The sequence below is a fragment of the Orcinus orca genome, chromosome 3 (genome assembly GCF_937001465.1).
Source record: "Orcinus orca chromosome 3, mOrcOrc1.1, whole genome shotgun sequence".
In the NCBI taxonomy this organism is placed as follows: domain Eukaryota; kingdom Metazoa; phylum Chordata; class Mammalia; order Artiodactyla; family Delphinidae; genus Orcinus; species Orcinus orca.
This window is the reverse complement of record NC_064561.1, coordinates 18,819,554-18,843,386: the sequence shown is the minus strand read 5'-3', so window position 1 is coordinate 18,843,386 and position 23,833 is coordinate 18,819,554. Positions and strand designations below refer to the sequence as shown.

The 23,833-nt window shown below is 44.8% G+C and overlaps 1 protein-coding gene across 1 annotated transcript in view; it reads right to left on the bottom strand.

Annotated features, from left to right (window-relative positions):
• Nucleotides 1-22,977, bottom strand: part of COL23A1 (collagen type XXIII alpha 1 chain) — a 354,295-nt gene extending 331,318 nt beyond the window's left edge. The window contains exon 1 of the mRNA XM_049707215.1: nucleotides 22,326-22,977. Within this exon, the coding sequence (XP_049563172.1) occupies nucleotides 22,326-22,640 (315 nt within the window). The 5' untranslated portion in view covers nucleotides 22,641-22,977. The remainder of the gene's footprint in view (nucleotides 1-22,325) is intronic.
• Between the last annotated feature and the right edge of the window lie 856 nt (nucleotides 22,978-23,833).

The following is a 23,833-nucleotide window of genomic DNA, read 5'->3' as shown; positions in this document are numbered from 1 at the left end:
TCTAACTGCTGGCCAGAGGTCATTCACAGTTCCTTGCCATGTGGTCCCCTCCACACACCCTCTCATGCTTCAAGGAAGGGTCCAGTCTTTTTAAGGACTCACCTAATTAAGTCAGGCCCACCAAGGATAAGCTTTTTAACGTAACTCAATCATACGTTGAGTGACTCAATCATATCATCATAATCACAAGTTCTGCCTACACTCATGAGGAGGGAGTTATACAAAGTGTGTACAGCAAGGGGTGGTAATCTTGGGAGCGATCTTAGAATTCCACCTGCCAGAGTATTGTATCACAGTTAATTTTTTACTTTTGACAAATGTACTATGGTTATGTACATATGTACATAATATGTTTCTATACAACTAAAATTATTCGAAAAAATTTAAAAGGCTACATCATGGATTTCAACTTTCAGGCAAGACGGAGTAGCAACGACTAGATTTACATAGGTACATAGGTACAATATGTTTCTATAAATCTAAAATTATTACCCTAAATTTAAAAGGTCACATTATGGTTTTCTACTTCCAGGCAAGAGGGAGTAGTAATGACTAGATTTACTCTCCTGCCCAAAACAATATCAAAAACCGAAACAAAAATAGAAATCCCACAAATAAGATATATGAAGCAATGGTTTTGAAGATATAGGGATCAAGCAAGGAAAGAGATTGATCCTCAGAGACACAGAAAACGATTACTCTGGCTTCCTGCCTGGGGGGAGTTTCCAGGATGTGGCACAGGGAGAGGAAATACAGGTGGAACCTGGCAACTGTGAGTGCAGGGATGCCAAGGTAGTTAGAGTTTGCAGAGCAGAGGACCTGGTAGGTGAGAGCTGCACACAGAGAACCATGGAGACCTTTAAGGGTCCTCACGGGGTATTCCACAGAGGGTTGATCAGCACGTGTGTGAAGAAACAACCTGAAGCCAGGGAAAGGATTAGAGGGAACAGTGCCCAGCTCTCACACAGGGCTGGCAAGAGCATCTGTTCAGACACTGAGCAGGGTACCAAGAAGGGTCCTGCCTCAGTGGTAGGGAATAATCAACCCTATGCTAAATATAGCTCTGATTCTAGCTAATGGATCTTAAAAACAAGATCCAAAAGGATCAAACTATTATAAGTAACATCTATGACATAACAAAGCTCATGAATATTGATAGAAATATAAAAATATCCACCACCCAAAGAGGTAAAATTCATAAATGTCTGGCATATAATCAGAAATTACCAGCAGGAAAATAGACCCCATAATGAGCAGAAAAATCAATTAATTGAAAATGACCCACAACTGCCACAGGTGTTAGAATTAGCACACAAGGACCTTAAAACAAGAAATATAACTGCATAGTGTATGTTCAAAAGGTTAAGTAGAGAGAGCAAAGATATTAAATGACCTGAACTGAAATTCTAGAGATGAAAGCTATCATGTCTGAGATGGAAAATAGGGTAGAAAGGATTAATGGAAGATTAAACATTGCAGAGGAAAAGATTAGTAAACAGCAACAGAAACTATCCAAAATGAACACAGAGGGGGAAATTATTATTTTAAAAAGAAAGCATGTCAGTGAACTTTGGGATTCAAGTGGCCTAATACGTGTGTAATTGCAGTCCCAAGGAAGAGGAGAAAAAGAGCAGAACAGAAAAAAATATTTGAAGAAGAAATGGCCAAGAAGTTTTTCAAATTTTGATGAAAACTATAAACTCACAGATTAAAGACTCTTAATGAAACTTAAGCAAAATAAACACGAAGAAAACTACACCAAGCCATATCATAATTGAATTGCTTAAAACCAGGGATAAAGAGAAAATCTTAAAAGCGGCCAAAGAAAAAAGACATTATATGAACAAATGAAACTCGCATATACTGCTGATGGGAATGTAAAATGATACAATGTTTTTGAACAATGGTTTGGCAGTTTCTTAAAAAGTTAATCACGATCCCGCGTGCCGCGGAGCGGCTGGGCCTGTGAGCTGTGGCCGCTGGGCCTGCACGTCTGGAGGCTGTGCTCCGCAGCGGGAGAGGGCACAACGGTGAGAGGCCCATGTAACGCAAAAAAAAAAAAAAAAAAAAAAAGTTAATCACACATCTATCAGATGGTCAACCATTCCATTCCAAAGTATTATACCCAAGAGAAATGAAAGTATATTCCATACAAAGACTTGTACATGAATGTTCATGGATGTTTATTTGTAACAGCCTCAAACTAGAAATAACCCAAATATCCATTAACAGGTGAATGGATAAACAAATTGTGGTATAGCCATATAATAATACTCGGTACTGAAAAAGAATGAACTAACAATGTATGCAAAAGAATCAAAGAAACTCTCAGTAATTATACTGAGTGAAGGAAACCAGGCTCCCCTCCCCCAACAAAAAATACATACTGTGTGATTCCATTCCTACAAAAATCTTAAAAAAAGGAAAGCTAATTAATTGTGTAGAAATCAGCAATACTTGCATGGCAGGTGGGAAAGAATGGAAGGGAGAGAATTCAAGGGGGAAAGAGGAAAGTTTTGAGGGTCATGGACATGTTCATCTGTGGGGATTTCACAGGTGTACACTTATGTCAAAATGTAGCAAATTACACATTTCAAATATGTGGAGTTCAGTGCACTTCACGTATAACCTAACAAAAGCCAAAGGACAAGGGCACCCAGGTCCTGGCTCCCACAGGCTTGGCCGGCTGGTGGGGCAGGCATCCTGGGCTTGGGAAGCATCAGTTCACCACCCTGAGCCTCAGCTTCCACCTCGGTGTCAGGTAAACGTCACAGCAGAGCCAGCTGAAGACAACCAGTGAGAACAGCTAGCCCAAACCAGGCATCTGGCAGGAGCTCAGAAACTTTTCTCTTAGGAATGTGGGTTTAATCAGTGACTCCCATTGGCATGCTGAGTGACTCTCTTCTAAACCACATCGGCAAACATTTCCTTAAAGGTCCCTTTCAGTCCCAAAATACAGAAGTGTGTTTTGAAAGGTTTGGTCTGCAAACAAAATGCAAGTCTTCAGTAATCGTTAATTCATGTTCCCATTCATTATTTTTCAAGGACGCACACATGACTTCCCATCAGAACCCGCTTTCTAAGGTTCATCACACTGGCCTGACAGAAAGAAATCCCATCAACAGCCATGGGAGGGGAATGAACAGTTTCCATCATGGCTTCTTTTTTTTTTAGCCATACAGAGTGGCTTGTGGGATCTTAGTTCCCCAACCAGGGATTGAACCCGAGCCCTCAGCAGTGAGAGTGTAGAGTCCTAACCACTGGACTGCCAGGGAATTCCCTCCATCGTGGCTTCCGACATGTTGAGGAGAGCCCTCAGGCTGCTCCCATGTGTGGCCTCCAAGCCTCCTCCATGCCACAGCCCAGCTGCCATGTCAGGCCTGCTTGAATCCCCACACTGGGCTCCAACTGTTCCTGCTGGCCCCTGCCCTCTTCATCCTGCCCACAGTGAACGTCTGGAGTTTCCCTGATGTGTCAAGTCTGATTAGATGGTGGTATGGGCTGAATCGTGTCCCCCACCAAAATTCATGTGTTGTAGTCCTAACCCCTGATCCTTCAGAATGTGGCTGTATTTGGGATAGGGTTTTTAAAGAGGTAATTAAGTTAAAGTGAGGTCATTAGAGTGGGCCCTAATCCAATATGACTGGTGTCCTATTAAAAAGAGGAGATTCAGACGCATATACACACAGAAGGAAGACCATGTGAGGACACCAGGAGAAGATGGCCATCTGCAAGCCGAGGAGAGAGGCCTCAGGAGGAACCAACCTGCTGACACCTAGATTTTGGACTTCTAGCCTTTAGAATTACGAGAAAAGAAACATCTGTTGTTTAAGCCACCCTGACTGTGGTACTTTGTTAGGGCAGCACCAGCACACTGACACAGATGGGGTCCCTCAGACACCCCGACCCCAACCCCATGCCTCCTTCAGATTCCCCACCATCCCCAAGTGAACTGAAGTGAGAGAAGGCTGAATGGACCTGGGGCCTTGATGCCAGGCAGACTGAGAAGTTTTCACCTTACCGGCCCACAGGTGATGAGAGGCACTGAGGGTTGATGGGGTGAGGAGAGGGACACAGCGCTGAGAATATTTAGGAAGATGAGTGAGAAGAATGCGCAGTGGCCAGACCTGCCTATGGCATGGACTCAGAGAGGCAGCGCTAACTGAACAAAAGCCCAGGAAGAGATCATCAGCAGAACCAGGACCGGCTGGGCTGAGTTATACTATGGTGCTTCTTCCAGCTCAACTCATTCAAGGCCACGCCTAAGGTGTGAGCTTCATCATGGGAGCCGGAAGGAGGAGGAGGAACTGTCCCCAGGAAGGACCTGGCACTGATGTTAGCAGTCCTGACAGCCCCGAAGCTAGGATTAGCCAAGTGGGGAGTGGTTAAGGAGAGAACTCCTGGCCCCTCACTGTCCGGGGCAGTCCTGGGAAGGGGCCTTACTCCATCCTCACAGAAAAGCAGTGAAGCAGACACCATCACCCTTTTTCCAGAGGAGGAAGTTGAGGCTTGGAAAGCCAACTGATTTGTCCCAGGACACAGTGGCCAGTTTAGAGGCAGCTCCAGGCTCAAACCCAGGTCTCCCAGATCTGGAGCAACAGCATGAGCTGTGCCAGGCCCAGTCAGGGGGTCTTCAAGGTGGGACAACTTCTGTGGGGAGGCAAGAGGTCAGGCTGGTCTCACCCTTCCTGCTTCCTTCCCAGCTCCTGTGTGCACATAAGTGTGCATATGTGCATGCACACACCCATACACACCCCCACACATGCACACACTTATATTCATATACATACTTAGACACATATGTGCACTCACATATATATACACACTCACATACAGGCAGCATGCTCACATGTGTGCACACTTGCTCTCACACGCATACACACCCACACGCATGCACACTCTTGCACTCTCCCAGCCCTCGCACTGGCTCACCCTCACACACACATACTCTAATCCCATTGCCATGTGAACTTGTCCTTCGTTTGTCTGAACCACAAGATGGATCTGAAAATAAGATGCTGTAGATGATAACAGCCCATATATCACACAAAAAGGCACAGTTAAATAAATGGACAGACCCTGGTTTTTGTGTGATGATCCTCCTTGGAGGCCCAAGTTAAGTAGATTTTATTTAAATTGTCTTCTGAAAACACCAGAATTCTTTCTAACTACTTTATGATTTGTTTCACAACATAAAGTTGGAAGCAAATTCTGTTTTAAAAGTTCATATTACCCATTGGAAGGCACTTTCCCCACCCAAGGTTTTGTGGCTACATCAGAAAAATAAAGGTTTTCTCATTTACCAATATGAACAGAAGCAGATGTGTGTGAGGCCTCCAATTCATTAGTTTAATCATGAGCATTTGGGAGTATTTGTGCTCTATTGCATAACCACAAAAACAGACTAACATTAATTAAAGCAAATTTATTGGCTGTTTGAAAAATCCATATAATAATTTTCATGAATAATTAGATTTTTATTTTGGTCAAAACTGAAATTTTTTATTTAAGTGGAAAATCTCATTCTGCTCAAATGAGAGACTGAAAAAACATGGCTATGAAGCTAATGCAGTCTTTGTCTTTCTTCAACAACCAAGCCACATTTCTCTATCATTGACTCAGAGACTGGACATGTGTTAATACCTTTTTCGCTTCTGTATGGCCTTAACAGGATGGCAGAACCCCAGTGGTAAAAAGATCTTAAGATCATCCTTGTAACCACAGGACTTCCTATCCAATTAGCAAACAGAGACATTCCTTCTGGATTCAGTCAAAGAAGAATTCCAACAAGAAGAACGATTTTCAGGATGTGTACGATGCACTGAGCTCTTCGGACATATCAACTTGTTTAATCCCCACAGAAACTTTATAAGGCAAGTACTATAATCCCCATTTAACAGATGAGCAAACTGAGGTTTGGAAAAACAGCAATTTACCTGAAGCTACACAGCTGAGAAATGACAGAGCTGGGATGTGAACCCAGTTCTGCTTAAAGCTAAAGTCTTCCCCACCACCCTCCACATTGGACACCTGTGGAGGATGTCCACACTGGCAGAAAAAGCTGCCACTGCTCCAAGCTCAAGTATTGTTTCCATGGGGGGCTGCTGTGAGGCTGCAGAAAGGGCTCAAAGCTAGGAGTCAGGTCACCCAGGCTCAGGCGCACGCTGCCACCTGGGGCTGGTCACTGTCACTTCTGGGAGGGTGAAGCCTATCTCTCAGGGGTTGGGATGGGGCTGTTAAGAAACACCACAAGGAAGAATACGTGACCCTTCTGTCCAGGGCGGGCACTTGGGAGGCCCTCAACTGTTTCCCCTGTAGTCTCCAGGAGTACAGTGACATGGCTTTCTTTAAAACTATATCTGCAGGGAATTCCCTGGTGGTCCAGTGGTTAGGACTCCGCACTTTCACTGCCAAGCACCCGGATTCAATTCCTGGTTGGGGAATTAAGATCCCACATGCCATGCAGTGCAAAAAATAATAATAATACATAAAATAAAATCTGGTAGGGGAGACATAATATATTTTTTTAAAAAACTGTATCTGCAAACTTATTTTTTCTCCCAGTGGTTGGTGCTTAGTACTGAAATATGTTTCCAGACATGATGAAGGGATGTTTTCTAAGTGTCTGTGTCAACAATTAAAGATTAATCCTGATCCTACACATGGAGAAAATCGATTGGGGAGGAGCTGGAGGTCGTGTGTGGCCTACAGAGAAGTTTACCGAACAGAGTTACATTTGCTCACAGAATTAGAAGTCGCAGCACAGACCAAGTGCAGTGCCCAGTACTGCAAAACACTACTCAAGGAGGGTTCTGCACCAAACCAACAAATGAGCCTAATTCTGAGATGAAATCTTCAGAGTTCTTCCAAATCTTACTTTAAGACTTCTTTATCATTTGCTTTTGCTTTTGCTTTCAAAAACAGCAACAGACCCAACTGAAATGAAAGTTCAACCAAAAGACAGATTGAATCCACTTTTCCCATCATAAAACTTGAAGCATGATTTCACAGTGGTGCAACAGTTTTGGAATTCCACAGGAGGATGAACATGTATGTCATGGACAAACTTGGATGGTCCAAAATCAAGACAAAAAACAAAGCCCTAAAAATGATCCTCTTTAGGCAGGTACTCTACATCATAAAAAATAACAGAAGTAAGAAACTTTCCCCATAAAACCATCAGCTGTCTGTGCCAACGAAGATGTGGAGAGGCCTAGATGCCGTGTTGACAGAGGGATGCAGATTCCACTGATGGAACCCTATGTGGTCATGAAACATGACCATAAAGACTGCAGCACCTGGAAAAATGTGTTTGATAAAAGGTTGGAATATACAGAAGCAAGGTGTAAATGGTGTGTGCACTTAGGTACGCATAAATCTGTCCATCCATATAAGAATTGGAAGGGATCGTGCAAAATGTTAAATGTCCTTGTTTTAGAGTGATGGGATTATCAATAACATTAATCATGTTAAATCGACATACATCTTGGTTATTTCAAGTTTAAAAAGGGAGGAAGGGGAAGGGTTGCCAAGCAGGTGTGCTATTTCCCAACATTGGGTCTAACATCCTAAAGGAGGTGGCCACAGTCCAGGAGCAGTGGGAGCTGGGGAGCTGCTGAGCAAAGAGAAAAGGGTTTGAAAGAACTCTGTCTCCCACCAACACCTAACAATGCCTAGTGGGGGGCAGGGGTCCGAATAATTAAGGCAAAAGGGGGAAATGTGTAGAAATCTGTGGTGAAGGAGAGGTCTCCCTGAAGGTGTAGGATTACACCAAAGGCCTTTGGGACCCTGACACTGAAGAACAGCAGGATCTAGTGCTCAGAGCTCACCCTGGGCTGTACAAGCTACTCTGTCCAGCCCTCCCTTCTCTTCCTGAATCACCCTGGCCCCTCCCCACAGGCTGAGCAGTGCTCTCAGCCCTGCCTCATGCATAGAGAACTGAGGCTCTGGACCAGCCTGGGCCACACAGCCAGCAGGTGGTGGCTGCTACAGACTGAATCATTGAGCCCCCTGCCCCCCTGTAATGGGATTAGGTGATGGGGGCTTTCACAGGTGATTAGGACATGAGAGTAGAGCCCTCATAAATGGGATTAGTGTTCTTATAAAAGAGACCCCAGAGAGCTCCCTCAACCCTTCTGTCTGCCATGAGAGGACACAGGGAGAAGACCGCCTATGAACCAGGAAGCGGGTCTACACCAGACACCAAATCTGCTGGTGCCTTGATCTTGGACTTCCTAGCCTCCACAACTGTGAGAAATAAATATCTGTTGTTTAAGCCACCCAGTCTGTGGTATTTTGTAACAGCAGCTTGAACAGACTAAAGACAGTGGCCTTCTGATTCCTTGTCCAGAGCGCTTCCTCTTCAAACACAGGTCCCTCAAGGCCACCCTGACACACAGCACCAGGCAAAGCTGGGCAACCTCCTGGCGTCACTGCTCCAGGTCACTGGGACTCAGGGCACCCCAACAGATTCCTCAACCAGTCCGGAGAGGAGCCTCCTTTTGCATGAGTACACTCCTATGGGGAGAACACTCCCTGGGAAGCAGATGAAAATGGGCTGAAGGGGGACTTCCCTGGCAGTCCAGTGGTTAAGACTTCGCCTTCCAATGCAGGGGGTATGGGTTCTATCCCTGGTGGGGGAGCTAAGATACTATATGCCCCACAGCCAAAAAACCAAAACATAAAGTAGAAGCAATATTGTAACAAATTCAATAAAGACTTAAAAAAAAAAAAGAAAAGAAAGTGGGCCGAGGAAGGTGGGCCCCAGGAGCAGGCGGCCCTGACTGCCCTCGGGTGGACATGAAACTCATATAAAGGGTGGAGAGAACACACCTGTCCTTATCACTCCTCCTTCCAAGGCCTCCTGCTGACCTGAGGGAGCTCAGGCCTGGCCTGTGTGCCTGGAACAGGTCATGGCCTCCCTCTTAGTGACATTTCTCCCTTGTAAAACAAGGACAATAACCTCTGTCTTCCACGATTCATGATGCTGTTGTGGGAAAGTTTTAAGATTTTAAGTTATCCTATAACTTGTTAAGCTCACATTTTGTGAGCACATTATATTCAGAGAGAAATACAGATTTTGATCCTACAGATAAACCCAAATTTATCAATATACATAAACACCTGCAGAACAAACACCTACCAACCTACTGCCTAGCCCATTAGATCAGAAATCCTTTAGCTGGATTTCAAGCCATTGAGGAAGAATTTCTCCAGAATGTGGCTCCAGTTTACTGCCCGAGCCTCTCTCTTGTTATTCCTTGGATGGTCATCTACTTGGTTTTACCAGCCCCCTGTCTTCTTTCCCTTCTAATAACAACACTCCAAATTCTCCTTTGGGGACCATCCTCCACTCCTGGTCCTTTCAGCTCCAGTGGGGTACACACAGATGTGCACAGGTGCACAGAACCTCCCCCCACCACAGAGATCAGAGATGCTGCCTGGCTCATCTCAGTGACTGGTGCAGGTAATCCATATTGACCACTGGAGTGAATCAGTGGGACTATTGGGAAAGAGAAACTCTAATGCTGAGGACATGGACCTGGAGCTGCTGACAGTTGCCCTGTCACTTCATGGGAAAGAGTGAGGGCATCCTTGACAAATATGGAGCCAACACAAAGAAACACAAAATCAAGGCACCTCTAGCTGTGCCTGAGCAGACATTTCCCTGGACATTTCGGTTAAATTCCCTTTTTAATTAAGCCAGTCTGAGCTGGGGTCCTGTCACATTGCTATTTGAAAGTATAAGGATCCAAAGGCAACTAGAAAGGTGGAATCTAATGAGATGATGCTCAATGAAGGTAAAAGAGACACCCTGCTCTGGGGACCATGATTCTTCCATGATCTCTGGAAGGGGATTTGGAGGCCACAGTGAGATATGGCTGTTGAAAAAGCCAAGGGGGCCTATGGCTGGGATTGGGGTGAGGAGGGGGAGCAGAGCTACCTAGGCACACCTGATGGGTATAGGGCACCACACATGTTTTCAGGTATACTGATCTCCTTGGTCCTCAGAGTGGCTGGGCCAGTTCCCTCCAGCCCGAGCAGCCTCTTCCACTTACTGCAGGGTGATGTGCAGGTGTCGTTTTTTGTGTATGCCACGATGTGGAAAGAGTTGGAAAGCAGGACCCTAGAGTGCCATCGCCAATAAGGAGGCCACTCCAGTCAGTCACTTTGGGATCAGAACAGCATGCACTTAAGGGTTAAAGACCACAAACTACAAAGCATGGGACTGAGCCAGAGAGAACCCCAAATGCATCAACCTTGCCTTTGACTACTATGGCTAGATGCAGGGCTGGAGAGCAGGACCCTGAGGGAAACAGAAATTTTGCAGCTGGAGAGTGTTCCCAAAGTGTGGAGCAGTGAAGGGGGTATGGTCATGAAAACTGTGGCAGGACAATGGATGACTTCCCCCTCCCTCCACCCCCTCCCTGTCCTCCTCTAGGGTAACATTCTAGGGCACCCATTTGACACTGTTAGTTGCTCCCCAATAGCCATTCCTAGGCTCATAAAGCTACAATTTTGTTCCACTGACAACATGCCCAGACTCAGAGGATTCACCAAGCTTGGCCAAAGCCTCCTGTGGCAACCCCAACACTCTTGACAGGATGATGGTGATCACTGGCCCTGGTTCTGGCTGGTGGCTATAAGGAAAGTTCCCTAACTCAAATAAAAAAGAAAGCCTCTCAAGAAGATAGCTTTTTCCTGCCCTCTTCCCTTCTACCTTGGCTATTCTTGTGTGAAGACATGTGCTTGGAGCTGCAGCAGCCATCTTGTGACCATGAGGAAAGACCAAGAGAATGGCAGCACTGTGTCTGTGTCGAGGCATCAGGAGGACCTAGATCCGTGCGCGGCGCTGCTTCGGCCAGCCTGAGCCCCCGAGTCAGCTCCCCTTGCTTGCCCAGCGCCCCAAGGCCACTCCCAGGGCTCACGATACACCAGAAATACATCTACACGTGGAACAACTCCTACAGAACACCTACTGAACGCTGGCAGAAGACCTCAGACCTCCCAAAAGGCAAGAAACTCCTCACGTACCTGGGTAGGGCAAAAGAAAAAAGAATAAACAGAGACAAAAGAATAGGGACGGGACCTGCACAAGCGGGAGGGAGCTGTGAAGGAGGAAAAGTTTCCACACACTAGGAAGCCCCTTCGCAGGCGGAGACTGCGGGTGGCGGAGGGGGAAAGCTTCAGAGCCGCGGAGGAGGGCACAGCAACACGGATGCGGAGAGCAAAGCGGAGAGATTCCCGCACAGAGGATCGGTGCCGACCGGCACTCACCAGCCCGAGAGGCTTGTCTGCTCACCCGCCGGGGCGGGCGGGGCTGGGAGCTGAGGCTCTGGCTTCCGTCGGAGCGCAGGGAGAGGACTGGGGTTGGAGGCGTGAACACAGCCTGCAGGGGGTTAGTGCACCACGGGAAAAGTCTGGACCTGCCGAAGAGGCAAGAGACTTTTTCTTCCCTCTTTGTTTCCTGGTGCGTGAGGAGAGGGGATTAAGAGCGCTGCTTAAAAGAGCTCCAGAGACGGGCCCGAGCCGCAGCTAAAAGCGCGGACCCCAGAGACGGGCATGAGACGCTAAGACTGCTGCTGCCACGACCAAGAAGCCTGTGTGCGAGCACAGGTCACTATCCACAGCTCCCTTCCGGGGAGCCTATGCAGCCCGCCACTGCCAGGGTCCCGGGATCCAGGGACAACTTCCCCGGGAGAACGCACGGCGCGCCTCAGGCTGGTGCAACGTCCCGGCGGCCTCTGCTGCAACAAGCTCGCCCCGCATCCTCACCCCTCCCTCCCCCCGCCCTGAGTGAGCCAGAGCCCCCGAAGCAGCTGCTCCTTTAACCCCGTCCTGTCTGAGCGAAGAACAGACGCCCTCCTGCGACCTACACGCAGAGGCGGGGCCAAATCCAAAGGTGAGCCCCTGGGAGCTGTGAGAAAAAAGAAGAGAAAGGGAAATCTCTCCCAGCAGCCTCAAAAGCAGCGGATTAAAGCTCCACAATCAACTTGATGTACTCTGCATCTGTGGAATACATGAATAGCCAACGAATCATCCCAAATTGAGGAGGTGGCCTTTGAGAGCAAAATTTATTATTTTTTCCCCTTTTCCTCTTTATGTGAGTGTGTATGTGTATGCTTCTATGCGAGATTTTGTCTGTATACATTTGCTTTCACCATTTGTACTAGGGTTCTATCCGTCCGTTTTTTGTGTGTGTTTTTTTTTACTTAAAAATTTTTTTTTCTTAATAATTATTTTTTATTTTAGTAACTTTATTTTATCTTATTTTGTTTTATTTTCTTTCTTTCTTTCTTTCTCTCTTTCTTTCTTTCTTTCTCTCCCTTTTATTCTGAGCCGTGTGGATGAAAGGCTCTTGGTGCTGCAGCCAGCAGTCAGTGCTGTGCCTCTGAGGTGGGAGAGCCAACTTCAGGACACTGGTCCACAAGAGACCTCCCAGCTCTACATACTATCAAATGGAGAAAATCTCCCAGAGATCTCCATCTCAACACCAGCACCCAGATTCACTCAATGACCAGCAAGCTACAGTGCTGGACACTCTATGCCAAACAACTAGAAAGACAGGAACACAACCCACCCATTAGCAGAGAGGCTGCCTAAAATCATAATAAGTCCACAGACACCCCAAAACACACCACCAGACGTGGACCTGCCCACCAGAAAGACAAGATCCAGCCTCATCCACCAGAACACAGGCACTAGTCCCCTCCACCAGGAAGCCTACACAACCCACTGAACCAAATTTAGCCACTGGGGACAGACACCAAAAACAACGGGAACTACGAACCTGCAGCCTGCAAAAAGGAGACCCCAAACACAGTAAGATAAGCAAAATGAGAAGAAAGAAAAACAGCAGATGAAGGACCAAGATAAAAAACCACCAGACCTATCAAATGAAGAGGAAATAGGCAGTCTACCTGAAAAAGAATTCAGAATAATGATAGTAAAGATGATCCAAAATCTTGGAAATAGAATAGACAAAATGCAAGAAACATTTAACAAGGACCTAGAAGAACTAAAGATGAAACAAGCAACGATGAACACAATAAATGAAATTAAAAATACTCTAGATGGGATCAATAGCAGAATAACTGAGGCAGAAGAACGGATAGGTGACCTGGGGGATAAAATAGTGGAAATAACTACTGCAGGGCAGAATAAAGAAAAAAGAATGAAAAGAACTGAGGACAGTCTCAGAGACCTCTGGGACAACATTAAACGCACCAACATTCGAATTATAGGGGTTCCAGAAAAAGAAGAGAAAAAGAAAGGGACTGAGAAAATATTTGAAGAGATTATAGTTGAAAACTTCCCTAATATGGGAAAGGAAATACTTAATCAAGTCCAGGAAGCACAGAGAGTCCCATACAGGATAAATCCAAGGAGAAACATGCCAAGACACATATTAATCAAACTGTCAAAAATTAAATACAAAGAAAACATATTAAAAGCAGCAAGGGAAAAACAACAAATAACACACAAGGGAATCCCCATAAGGTTAACAGCTGATCTTTCAGCAGAAACTCTGCAAGCCAGAAGGGACTGGCAGGACATATTTAAAGTGATGAAGGAGAAAAACCTACAACCAATATTACTCTACCCAGCAAGGATCTCATTCAGATTTGATAGAGAAATTAAAACCTTTACAGACAAGCAAAAGCTGAAAGAGTTCAGCACCACCAAACCACCTTTACAACAAATGCTAAAGGATATTCTCTAGGCAAGAAACACAAGAGAAGGAAAAGACCTATAATAACAAACCCAAAACAATTAAGAAAATGGGAATAGGAACATACATATTGATAATTACCTTAAATGTAAATGGATTAAATGCTCCCACCAAAAGACACAGACTGGCTGAATGGATACAAAAACAACACCCATATATATGCTGTCTACAAGAGACCCACTTCAGACTCAGAGACACATACAGACTGAAAGTGAGGGGATGGAAAAAGATATTCCATGCAAATGGAAACCAAAAGAAAGCTGCAGTAGCAATTCTCATATCAGACAAAATAGACTTTAAAATAATGACTATTCAAAGAGACAAAGAAGGACACTACATAATGATCAAGGGATCGATCCAAGAAGAAGATATAACAATTGTAAATATGCACCCAACATAGGAGCACCTCAATACATAAGGCAAATACTAACAGCCATAAAAGGGGAAATCGACAGTAACACATTCATAGTAGGAGACTTTAAGACCCCACTTTCACCAATGGACAGATCATCCAAAATGAAAATAAATAAGGAAACACAAGCTTTAAATGATACATTAAACAAGATGGACTTACTTGATATTTATAGGACATTCCATCCCAAAACAACAGAATACACATTTTTCTCAAGTGCTCATGGAACATTCTCCAGGATAGATCATATCTTGGGACACAAATCAAGCCTTGGTAAATTTAACAAAATTGAAATTGTATCAAGTATCTTTTCCGACCACAACGCTAGGAGACTAGATATCAATTACAGGCAAAGATCTGTAAAAAATACAAACACATGAAGGCTAAACAATACACTACTTAATAACGAAGTGATCACTGAAGAAATCAAAGAGGAAATAAAAAAATACCTAGAAACAAATGACAATGGAGACACAACGACTCAAAACCTATGGGATGCAGCAAAAGCAGTTCTAAGAGGGAAGTTTATAGCAATACAATCCTACCTTAAGAAACAGGAAACATCTCAAATAAACAACCTAACCTTGCACCTAAAGCAATTAGAGAAAGAAGAACAAAAAAAACCCCAAAGTTAGCAGAAGGAAAGAAATCATAAAAATCAGATCAGAAATAAATGAAAAAGAAATGAAGGAAATGATAGCAAAGATCAATAAAACTAAAAGCTGGTTCTTTGAGAAGATAAACAAAATTGATAAACCATTAGCCAGACTCATCAAGAAAAAAAGAGAGAAGACTCAAATCAATAGAATTAGAATGAAAAAGGAGAAGTAACAACTGACACTGCAGAAATACAAAAGATCATGAGAGAATACTACAAGCAACTCTATGCCAATAAAATGGACAAACTGGAAGAAATGGACAAATACTTGGAAACGCACAACGTGCCAAGACTGAATCAGGAAGAAATAGAAAATATGAACAAACCAATCACAAGCAAGGAAATTGAAACTGTGATTAAAAATCTTCCAAACAAACAAAACCCCAGGACCAGATGGCTTCACAGGTGAATTCTATGAAACATTTAGAGAAGAGCTAACACCTATCCTTCTCAAACTCTTCCAAAATATAGCAGAGGGAGGAACACTCCCAAATTCATTCTACGAGGCCACCATGACCCTGAACCAAAACCAGACAAGGATGTCACAAAGAAAGAAAACTACAGGCCAATATCACTGATGAACATAGATGCAAAAATACTAGCAAACAGAATCCAACAGCACATTTAAAGGATCATACACCATGATCAAGTGGGGTTTATTCCAGGAATGCAAAGATTCTTCAATATATGCAAATCAGTGTGATAAACCATATTAACAAATTGAAGGAGAAAAACCATATGATCATCTCAATAGATGCAGAGAAAGCTTTTGACAAAATTCAACACCCATTTATGATAAAGACCCTGCAGAAAGTAGGCATAGAGGGAACTTTCCTCAACATAATAAAGGCCATATATGACAAGCCCACAGCCAACATCATCCTCAATGGTGAAAAACTGAAAGCATTTCCTCTAAGATCAGGAACAAGACAAGGTTGCCCACTCTCACCACTCTTATTCAACATAGTTTTGGAAGTTTTAGCCACAGCAATCAGAGAAGAAAAGGAAATAAAAGGAATCCAAATTGGAAAAGAAGAAGTAAAGCTGTCACTGCTTGCAGATGAAATGATACTATACAAAGAGAATGCTAAAGATGCTACCAGACAACTACTAGAGCTAATCAATGAATTTGGTAAAGTAGCAGGATACAAAATTAATGCACAGAAATCTCTGGCATTCCTATATACTAATGATGAAAAATATGAAAGTGAAATCAAGAAAACACTCCCATTTACCATTGCAACAAAAAGAATAAAACATCTAGGAATAAACCTACCTAAGGAGACAAAAGACCTGTAGGCAGAAAATTATAAGACACTGATGAAAGAAATCAAAGATGATACAAATAGATGGAGAGATATACCATGTTCTTGGATTGGAAGAATCAACATTGTGAAAATGACTCTACCACCCAAAGCAATCTACAGATCCAATGCAATCCCTATCAAACTACCACTGTCATTTTTCACAGAACTAGAACAAAAAATTTCACAATTTGTATGGAAACACAAAAGACCCCGAATAGCCAAAGCAATCTTGAGAACGAAAAACGCAGCTGGAGGAATCAGGATCCCTGACTTCAGACTATAATACAAAGCTACAGTAATCAAGACAATATGGTACTGGCACAAAAACAGAAAGATAGATCAATGGAACAGGATAGAAAGCCTAGAGATAAACCAATGCACATATGGTCACCTTATCTTTGATAAAGGAGGCAGGAATGTACAGTGGAGAAAGGACAGCCTCTTCAATAAGTGGTGCTGGGAAAACTGGACAGGTACATGTAAAAGTATGAAATTAGATCATTCCCTAACAGCATACACAAAAATAAGCTCAAAATGGATTAAAGACCTAAATGTAAGGCCAGAAACTATCAAACTCTTAGAGGAAAACATAGGCAGAACACTCTATGACATAAATCACAGCAAGATCCTTTCTGACCCACCTCCTAGAGAAATGGAAATAAAAACAAAAATAAACAAATGGGACCTAAAGAAACTTCAAAGCTTTTGCACAGCAAAGGAAACCATAAACAAGACCAAAAGACAACCCTCAGAATGGGAGAAAATATTTGCAAATGAAGCAACTGACAAAGGATTAATTTCCAAAATTTACAAGCAGCTCATGCAGCTCAAGAACAAAAAAACAAACAACCCAATCCAAAAATGGGCAGAAAATCTAAATAGACATTTCTCCAAAGAAGATATACAGGCTGCCAACAACACATGAAAGAATGCTAACATCATTAATCATTAGAGAAATGCAAATCAAAACTACAATGAGATATTATCTCACACCAGTCAGAATGGCCATCATCAAAAAATCTAGAAACAATAAATGCTGGAGAGTATGTGGAGAAAAGGGAACACTCTTGCATTGCTGGTGGGAATGTGAATTGATACAGCCACTATGGAGAACAGTATGGAGTTTCCTTAAAAAACTACAAATAGAACTACCATATGACCCAGCAATCCCACTACTGGGCATATACCCTGAGAAAACCATAATTCAAAAAGAGTCATGTACCAAAATGTTCATTGCAGCTCTGTTTACAATAGCCCGGAGATGGAAACAACCTAAGTGCCCATCATCGGATGAATGGATAAAGAAGATGTGGCACATATATACAATGGAATATTACTCAGCCATAAAAAGAAACAAAATTGAGCTATTTGTAATGAGGTGGATAGACCTAGAGTCTGTCATACAGAGCGAAATAAGTCAGAAAGAGAGAGACAAATACCGTATGCTAACACATATATATGGAATTTAAGAAAAAAAAATATCATGAAGAACCTAGGGGTAAGACAGGAATAAAGACACAGACGTACTAGAGAACAGACTTGAGGATATGGGGAGGGGGAAGGGTGAGCTGTGACAAAGCAAGAGAGAGGCATGGACATATATACACTACCAAACGTAAGGTAGATAGCTAGTGGGAAGCAGCCACATAGCACAGGGAGATCAGCTCGGTGCTTTGTGACCCTCTGGAGGGGTGGGAGAGGGAGGGTGGGAGGGAGGGAGACGCAAGAGGGAAGAGATATGGGAACATATGTATATGTATAACTGATTCACTTTGTTATAAAGCAGAAACTAACACACCATTGTAAAGCAATTATACCCCAATAAAAATGTTAAAAAATAAAATAAAATAAAACAAATGTCATGATGCTCTCAAACAAAGGCATAACTTGATATATGAGAAATAAAATGCACAATCCAAGGACAAAAAAAAAAACAAAAGACACAGACCTACTAGAGAATGGACTTGAGGATATGGGGAGGGGGAAGGGTAAGCTGTGACAAAGTGAGAGAGAGGCATGGACATATATACATTACCAAATGTAAAATAGATAGCTAGTGGGAAGCAGCCGCATGGCACAGGGAGATCAGCTGGGTGCTTTGTGACCACCTGGATGGGTGGGATAGGGAGGGTGGGAGGGAGGGAGACGCAAGAGGGAGGAGATGGGAACATATGTATATGTATAACTGATTCACTTTGTTATAAAGCAGAAACTAACACACCATTGTAAAGCAATTATACTCCAATAAAGATGTAAAAAAAAAAAAAAGAAAGTAAATGTAAAGTTGTGAGAGAAAATAAAAATAAAGTGACAGGGAAAACAAAACAAAAAAAAAGAGAATGGCAGAGAATGACCTGGCACCCAGTCATGGCCAAGTCATTGAACTAACCCAGGACCTGCAGGCTGACTTCCAGGATTCTCAGGTTATGCAAGATAATTCAATGACTGTACTGTTTAAGGAATCACACTTGGGGATTTTGGTACTCACCATCAAAAGACTTACTGACCAACACTTTCCTCTACATTATCTTATTTGCTCATCAGTACACAGGTAGTTGTGACCATCGTATTAGGGAAGAGGAAGTTGGAGCTCAGGAAGTTGAAGAGGTTAGATGCCAGGACTAGTAAATAGTGGGACTGAAACCCCATTTATCATCTACCCCTCTCTGCCTGCTGGTCTAAATTCATTCAGCTTTCAGATCCCCGAACTTCAGGAGCACTGCTGCAAATCTTCAAAGCTAATGTGTAAAAGTCCAATTCAACAATTCCAAAATATATCTGTGAAAGGAATGCCCCAACAGTCGGCTCATTCTAAACATGCTGCTATTATTATAAAGCTCTCCTAAACTTCTGCAAAAAAAACAAGGAAAAAAAAAAGAGTGGAGAAATAAAGTGAGCATGCCAGGAAGTAACTGTAAACTTTTTTGGTTTGGGAGCCAGGAAATGTCAAGGAAACAAATGTAGCTATGATTTATACTCCATCTCCAGTTGTGCTATGGGACTCAAAAATTGCCATTTTTATTAAAGCATACACCTTAGAGCAGTCCTGATAAGTGACAAGCTGCCACAGAGGCCAAAAAAAGCTACATTTGATTCCTGATTTGGGTTTTATGGTAACTTAGTCAATATATATAGTTGATGGTAGGGAAGGAAAGGGCTTGAATTTTACCCTGAGTCTCTGGGCTTTTCTTGTTTTCAAACTGATTGGTCTGGAGAATGGAAGACCAACAGCCAACAATAAATCCATTGTAAGCTGAAAATAGTTTCCTCTGAATACAACTAAATATTTCTTTAATCCTTGCATTAAAGTTTTTACTGTGGTATAGCAGCTATTTTATTTACTCTAAAATTTAAGCTTTTGTAGTACTGTAACTATAGGTATAACTAATGGGGGGGTTGATTACCGAGGCAAGCTCTTTAAAGCACTTTAAAAGCATAATATCATATGCTTGTTTTGCATTTATATTTTTGGGTCATACTGAAGATACTATTGTTAATGACTCTTGCTCAAAAATCTTGCTTTTATTTTCTGAAAACCATTTCTTTATTTTGTACCATGGGAAGGGTCTTTAATAATCATGAGTTATCATGAATATTCCTTTTTTGTAGCTTCTATATCTACATTATCAGGCACATCAGCCAGTCCCAAAGAAGTTATTTCACAGTTCTGTTCCCAAGGGAACAAAGACAGTGGGTCCAATATTAACAGTGGCTTCTGTTGGCTTATTTTTTATTTTTTTCTGACATTAAAGTTGTGTATGGTTGGCAAGGATTTCTATTCTCTGAAAACAAGCTTGTTGGTAAAAGGACAAGCTGCAGGCATCCTCACATACACAGCTACTTCAGCACAGGCTGAAAGGATGCTTCACTGCGAACAAATTAGAACTGAAAAACATGTTCAAGTACAAAGGTTTTTTCTTTAAGAGATTTTCAGTTCATTATTTATTTGTCCTTCATATCAAATAGTTTTTCTAAATTATCTTCACATCTATTTAAACCCAATTACCAACTCCCACTATGCACCTCCCATGAGTCCCCTCATCTCAGCCAGGGACTCTCAGGGTCACTGGCCAGGCCATGTACATTTCCCATCCAGTGACATTTGTGAGAAGAATGGCTAGGAGCAGGAACAGACTGGTGCCCTGGGAAAGAGATGCCTTTTCACAGGGACACTGAAACAGTCAGAAGCTGAACCCCAACTGCATTCATAGTGTGGCATCTCAGATGCTTCAAGTAGAGACTCCTCAACACCAAACTTGGTTAGCTAGTAGCACAAGCATTAGGATGTGTCCTATGCTAATGATGTAGCCTGCAGAATGGTATAGCAAATTTCAAGTGGCAATCCCAGGATTTGAAATTTTCCCTTCCCCTTACTAATGAAGAGGAAAGAAGTGGGGGAGGTGGTGTGGGGGCGGTGGTATGGAGAGAGAGAGAGAGAGAAACAGAGAGGGAGAGAGAGGGGGAATACTCTGCCCAATAACTCCTTGGAAGCAGGATGAAGCCTCCTATGATCTGCATAGTTCAGGACTCGAATCTCAGCAGTGGCTGCTTTCCCAGCACTCTCCTCCCTATTAGAATGGACACAATTTGCAAGTTTCTTCTAAAAGGTTTTACTGGGATTTCTGATTTACTCAATCAAAGCTTGCAGTTTATTTTTTATTAAGTAAAAGGGGCCCCCCATTCGAAAGAACAGCCACAGTTATAGCACTAACAGGTAGAAATTTTACTGGCCCTCCATAAATCAATTCAATACCCTTGTCTCTAAGGATTTGCCAAAAGGTAATGGGCTGCAATTATGAAACCATCACCAGGAGTTGCCAGCAGAGATTTCTAAAGTCTGCAGGCACTTTCAAGAGGAACATAGGAAATCATTTCATGAAGCAGCAATTTTGCCCAAAACCAAGTTAGAAGAGATGTAACACTGGCTTAAATTAAAGTGACTAAGAAATAGGTATGGTGAACACAAAGGCATGGTACAGTTTTCTCCCATTCACCTTAAAGAATCCAAATTAACTAAAAAATGGATACACAGCTACATTAATAAAGATCACAGCTGGGCACAGTTCAGGGGAAATGGTAGTAACAGCCCTGCCCATCTTCTCCTCTACCTTGAAACACTGTGGTGCTATTCATACTACAGTTGAGGATGCCCTTTTGGGGAATATGCTTGTGATCTTGGGGTAGCTGCCTTTCCTAGGAAGAAGAGGATGGCTCAGGCAAGGGAGGCCAGCACAAGCAGGGGCGCTCTGGCCAGTCTACCACCACTGTTCTATGGGGAGGTGCCCTGCTGGAGGTTTTGATCAGCATGATGGGTGAGAGATTTGAAGTCTCACATGTGGCTCCTGCTTTGAAGACACATAGCAGCAACCTTAACAGAAGTGTCAGAGAGTCTCATATGATGCTTCCAGCAAGGAAACTCAGCATCTGCTGTGTCCACAATGCCCAGGTGGCATCGCCTAGGTGGCGTTGACCGAATCCAGAATCTGTACTTTTTGGCCCGGACTGTTTTTTATTCCCCTCACCCTGCCAAGCTGATGTTGGCACCCCCACAGGTCTGGGTTGCCCTGGGTGAGCGCTGAGCCCAAGCAGCCCCAGGCACAGCACAGCATCTCCAAGATGGAGCTGTTCTGAAACACTTTCCTGAGGGGCCGGAGGGTGGACAGCGCAGGCTGGATTAACCATGCCCCTCCAAGGGCCCCGGCCAGGGTCTGACTGAGGTTTCCTGCCACCAGGAAACCTCCGGTCTGCTGGGAGCCCCACACCTCTGCAGGTATATCAGCGTTGGGAACAGTAGCTGCTACCAGTGACAGAAGTCACCACACACTTCCCGCAAAAGCTTCTTCATTATCCTGGCACAGGTAGGAAGGCAGGCGCTTAACGCAGGCGGGAAGCCACCGGTCCGAGCGCACACACCCGTGGAGACCCGCCCCCAGATCTGTTATTTCAAAGTTCTCAGTCTTTCCTCTTCCTCCCCCTGCTCGTCCCCGAAACAGCACTTCTAGGTTGTTTTTCACGCAGGCCGACCCTGAGGCTGGAGCGGGAACAGCAGGACCCCTCGGCCGCCAGCACCCCAGCCTTCCTCAGCACCCCACCCCACCCCCGGCCCCGCGCAGGCTGCTCGGACGGACTCGGGCGCTCACGGCTGGCGAGCGACCTTTCCTCACCGCAACGGCTCCCGGCGCACGGACACTCCCAGCCCTGCGCTCGGCGACTTACCTCGCGCAGCAGGCGCTCCAGTTGCGGCTCGGCCCAGGCGACCAGGGTGTCCGGCGACCCCGCGCGCCACAGCAGCTCCCGCTCTTCCTCGAGCGCCGCCACCCGGCCCTGCAGCGCGGCCGCCTGGACGCCCAGCAGCAGGCAGGCGGCCGCCGAGCCGGCGGAAAGCAGCAGGCACAGCGCGCTCACCGCCCAGGCCCCGGCTGCCGTCGCGGGACGCCCCGCGCCGCCGCCGCCGCCGCCGCCGCCGCCGCCGCCGCCGCCCGTCCGGCAGCCCTTACGCGCGTCGCCGCCGGCGCCCTGGCCTGGACTCATGGTGTGCTCGTCGCGGGTGGACTCTCAGAGGGGACGGTGCACAGAGCCGGGGTCGCTGGCTGAGCGTGCTGGAGCGTGCTGGAGAGCCCGAGGCACGAGGTCGGCCCGGCGCGGAGCTTGGCCTCCAGGCAGCAGCGGACCGCGGCGCACGCCCCCTTCCCTGCAGCCAGCTCCTCCACAGCGGCCACTTTGGGCAGTTTCCTCTATGCAAATAGACCCTGCCAGAAAAGGAGCCGGGACCCACCCAGGGGAGGAGCGGCCAGGCCTGCCCCGCGCGGCGAGGGGGCGGGGGCGGGGGCGGAAACGGAGCTGGCTAGCCCCACAGCGCGCACCTGGCTGACCCCGCGCGCAGCACGCACCTCCGCCCTCACCTGGACGCCAGGCTGCACCCTGGACGCCGGGCTGCACCCACTCCCGCGCATGCACCTCTGCGACTCCTCAGCCCGAGTTCCAGCTGCGATCCCAAGAGGTCTGTGGTGCACCCAGAGACTCAGAGCGCCTTCTGCAGCCTACCCCTGGCTGCGGCATCATTCATTTGTTGGGAAAATTCCCCTCGACTTGTAAATTAACCTGACACTTTGAAGTGTCAGAAGTTTTGAAGTACGAAACTTCAAACCCTGTGGAAAACTTAGTGAATCCTTTCTAGATGGTGCCCTAGCGCCGCTTGGTGGTGGAAAGCGACCTCTTGTGCATTCATACGCAGTCAGGGTCGGGATTGAGCCTAGTGGAAGGATGCCTCTTAGAATATTTAATACTCTCACCATTTATTATGTGCCAGACAGGCGGTGCTGGAAACAAATTGTAAGACCTTGTTACTGACCTAGAGAATTCTTTCATTTGAGAAAATTTAGGCTTTAACAAATGCAAAAGATAGGGAAAAAGAACTCCAACTTTTGATGAGCTGATGGCTTAATTCTGTACTGGAAACACAACTTGGCCAAAAATAATCATCTAGTATGCACCACATTTAACCTATACTGCGATTCTGATGCAAATGTACACCACAGGGTTAAAGTAGGAAAGCCTGAATGAGAATCAAATGGCCGGAACAGTCTTTTTCAAGAAAGGGGGGGCAAGGCTGGAAGTCAAGCACATTCTCTGCTGGCTCAGATTCCTACCAGGCATATTGTATCCTAAAATGGGTCCCACATAACTCTCCCACTAACTCCAGTAATAATCAAATAAAAACAACA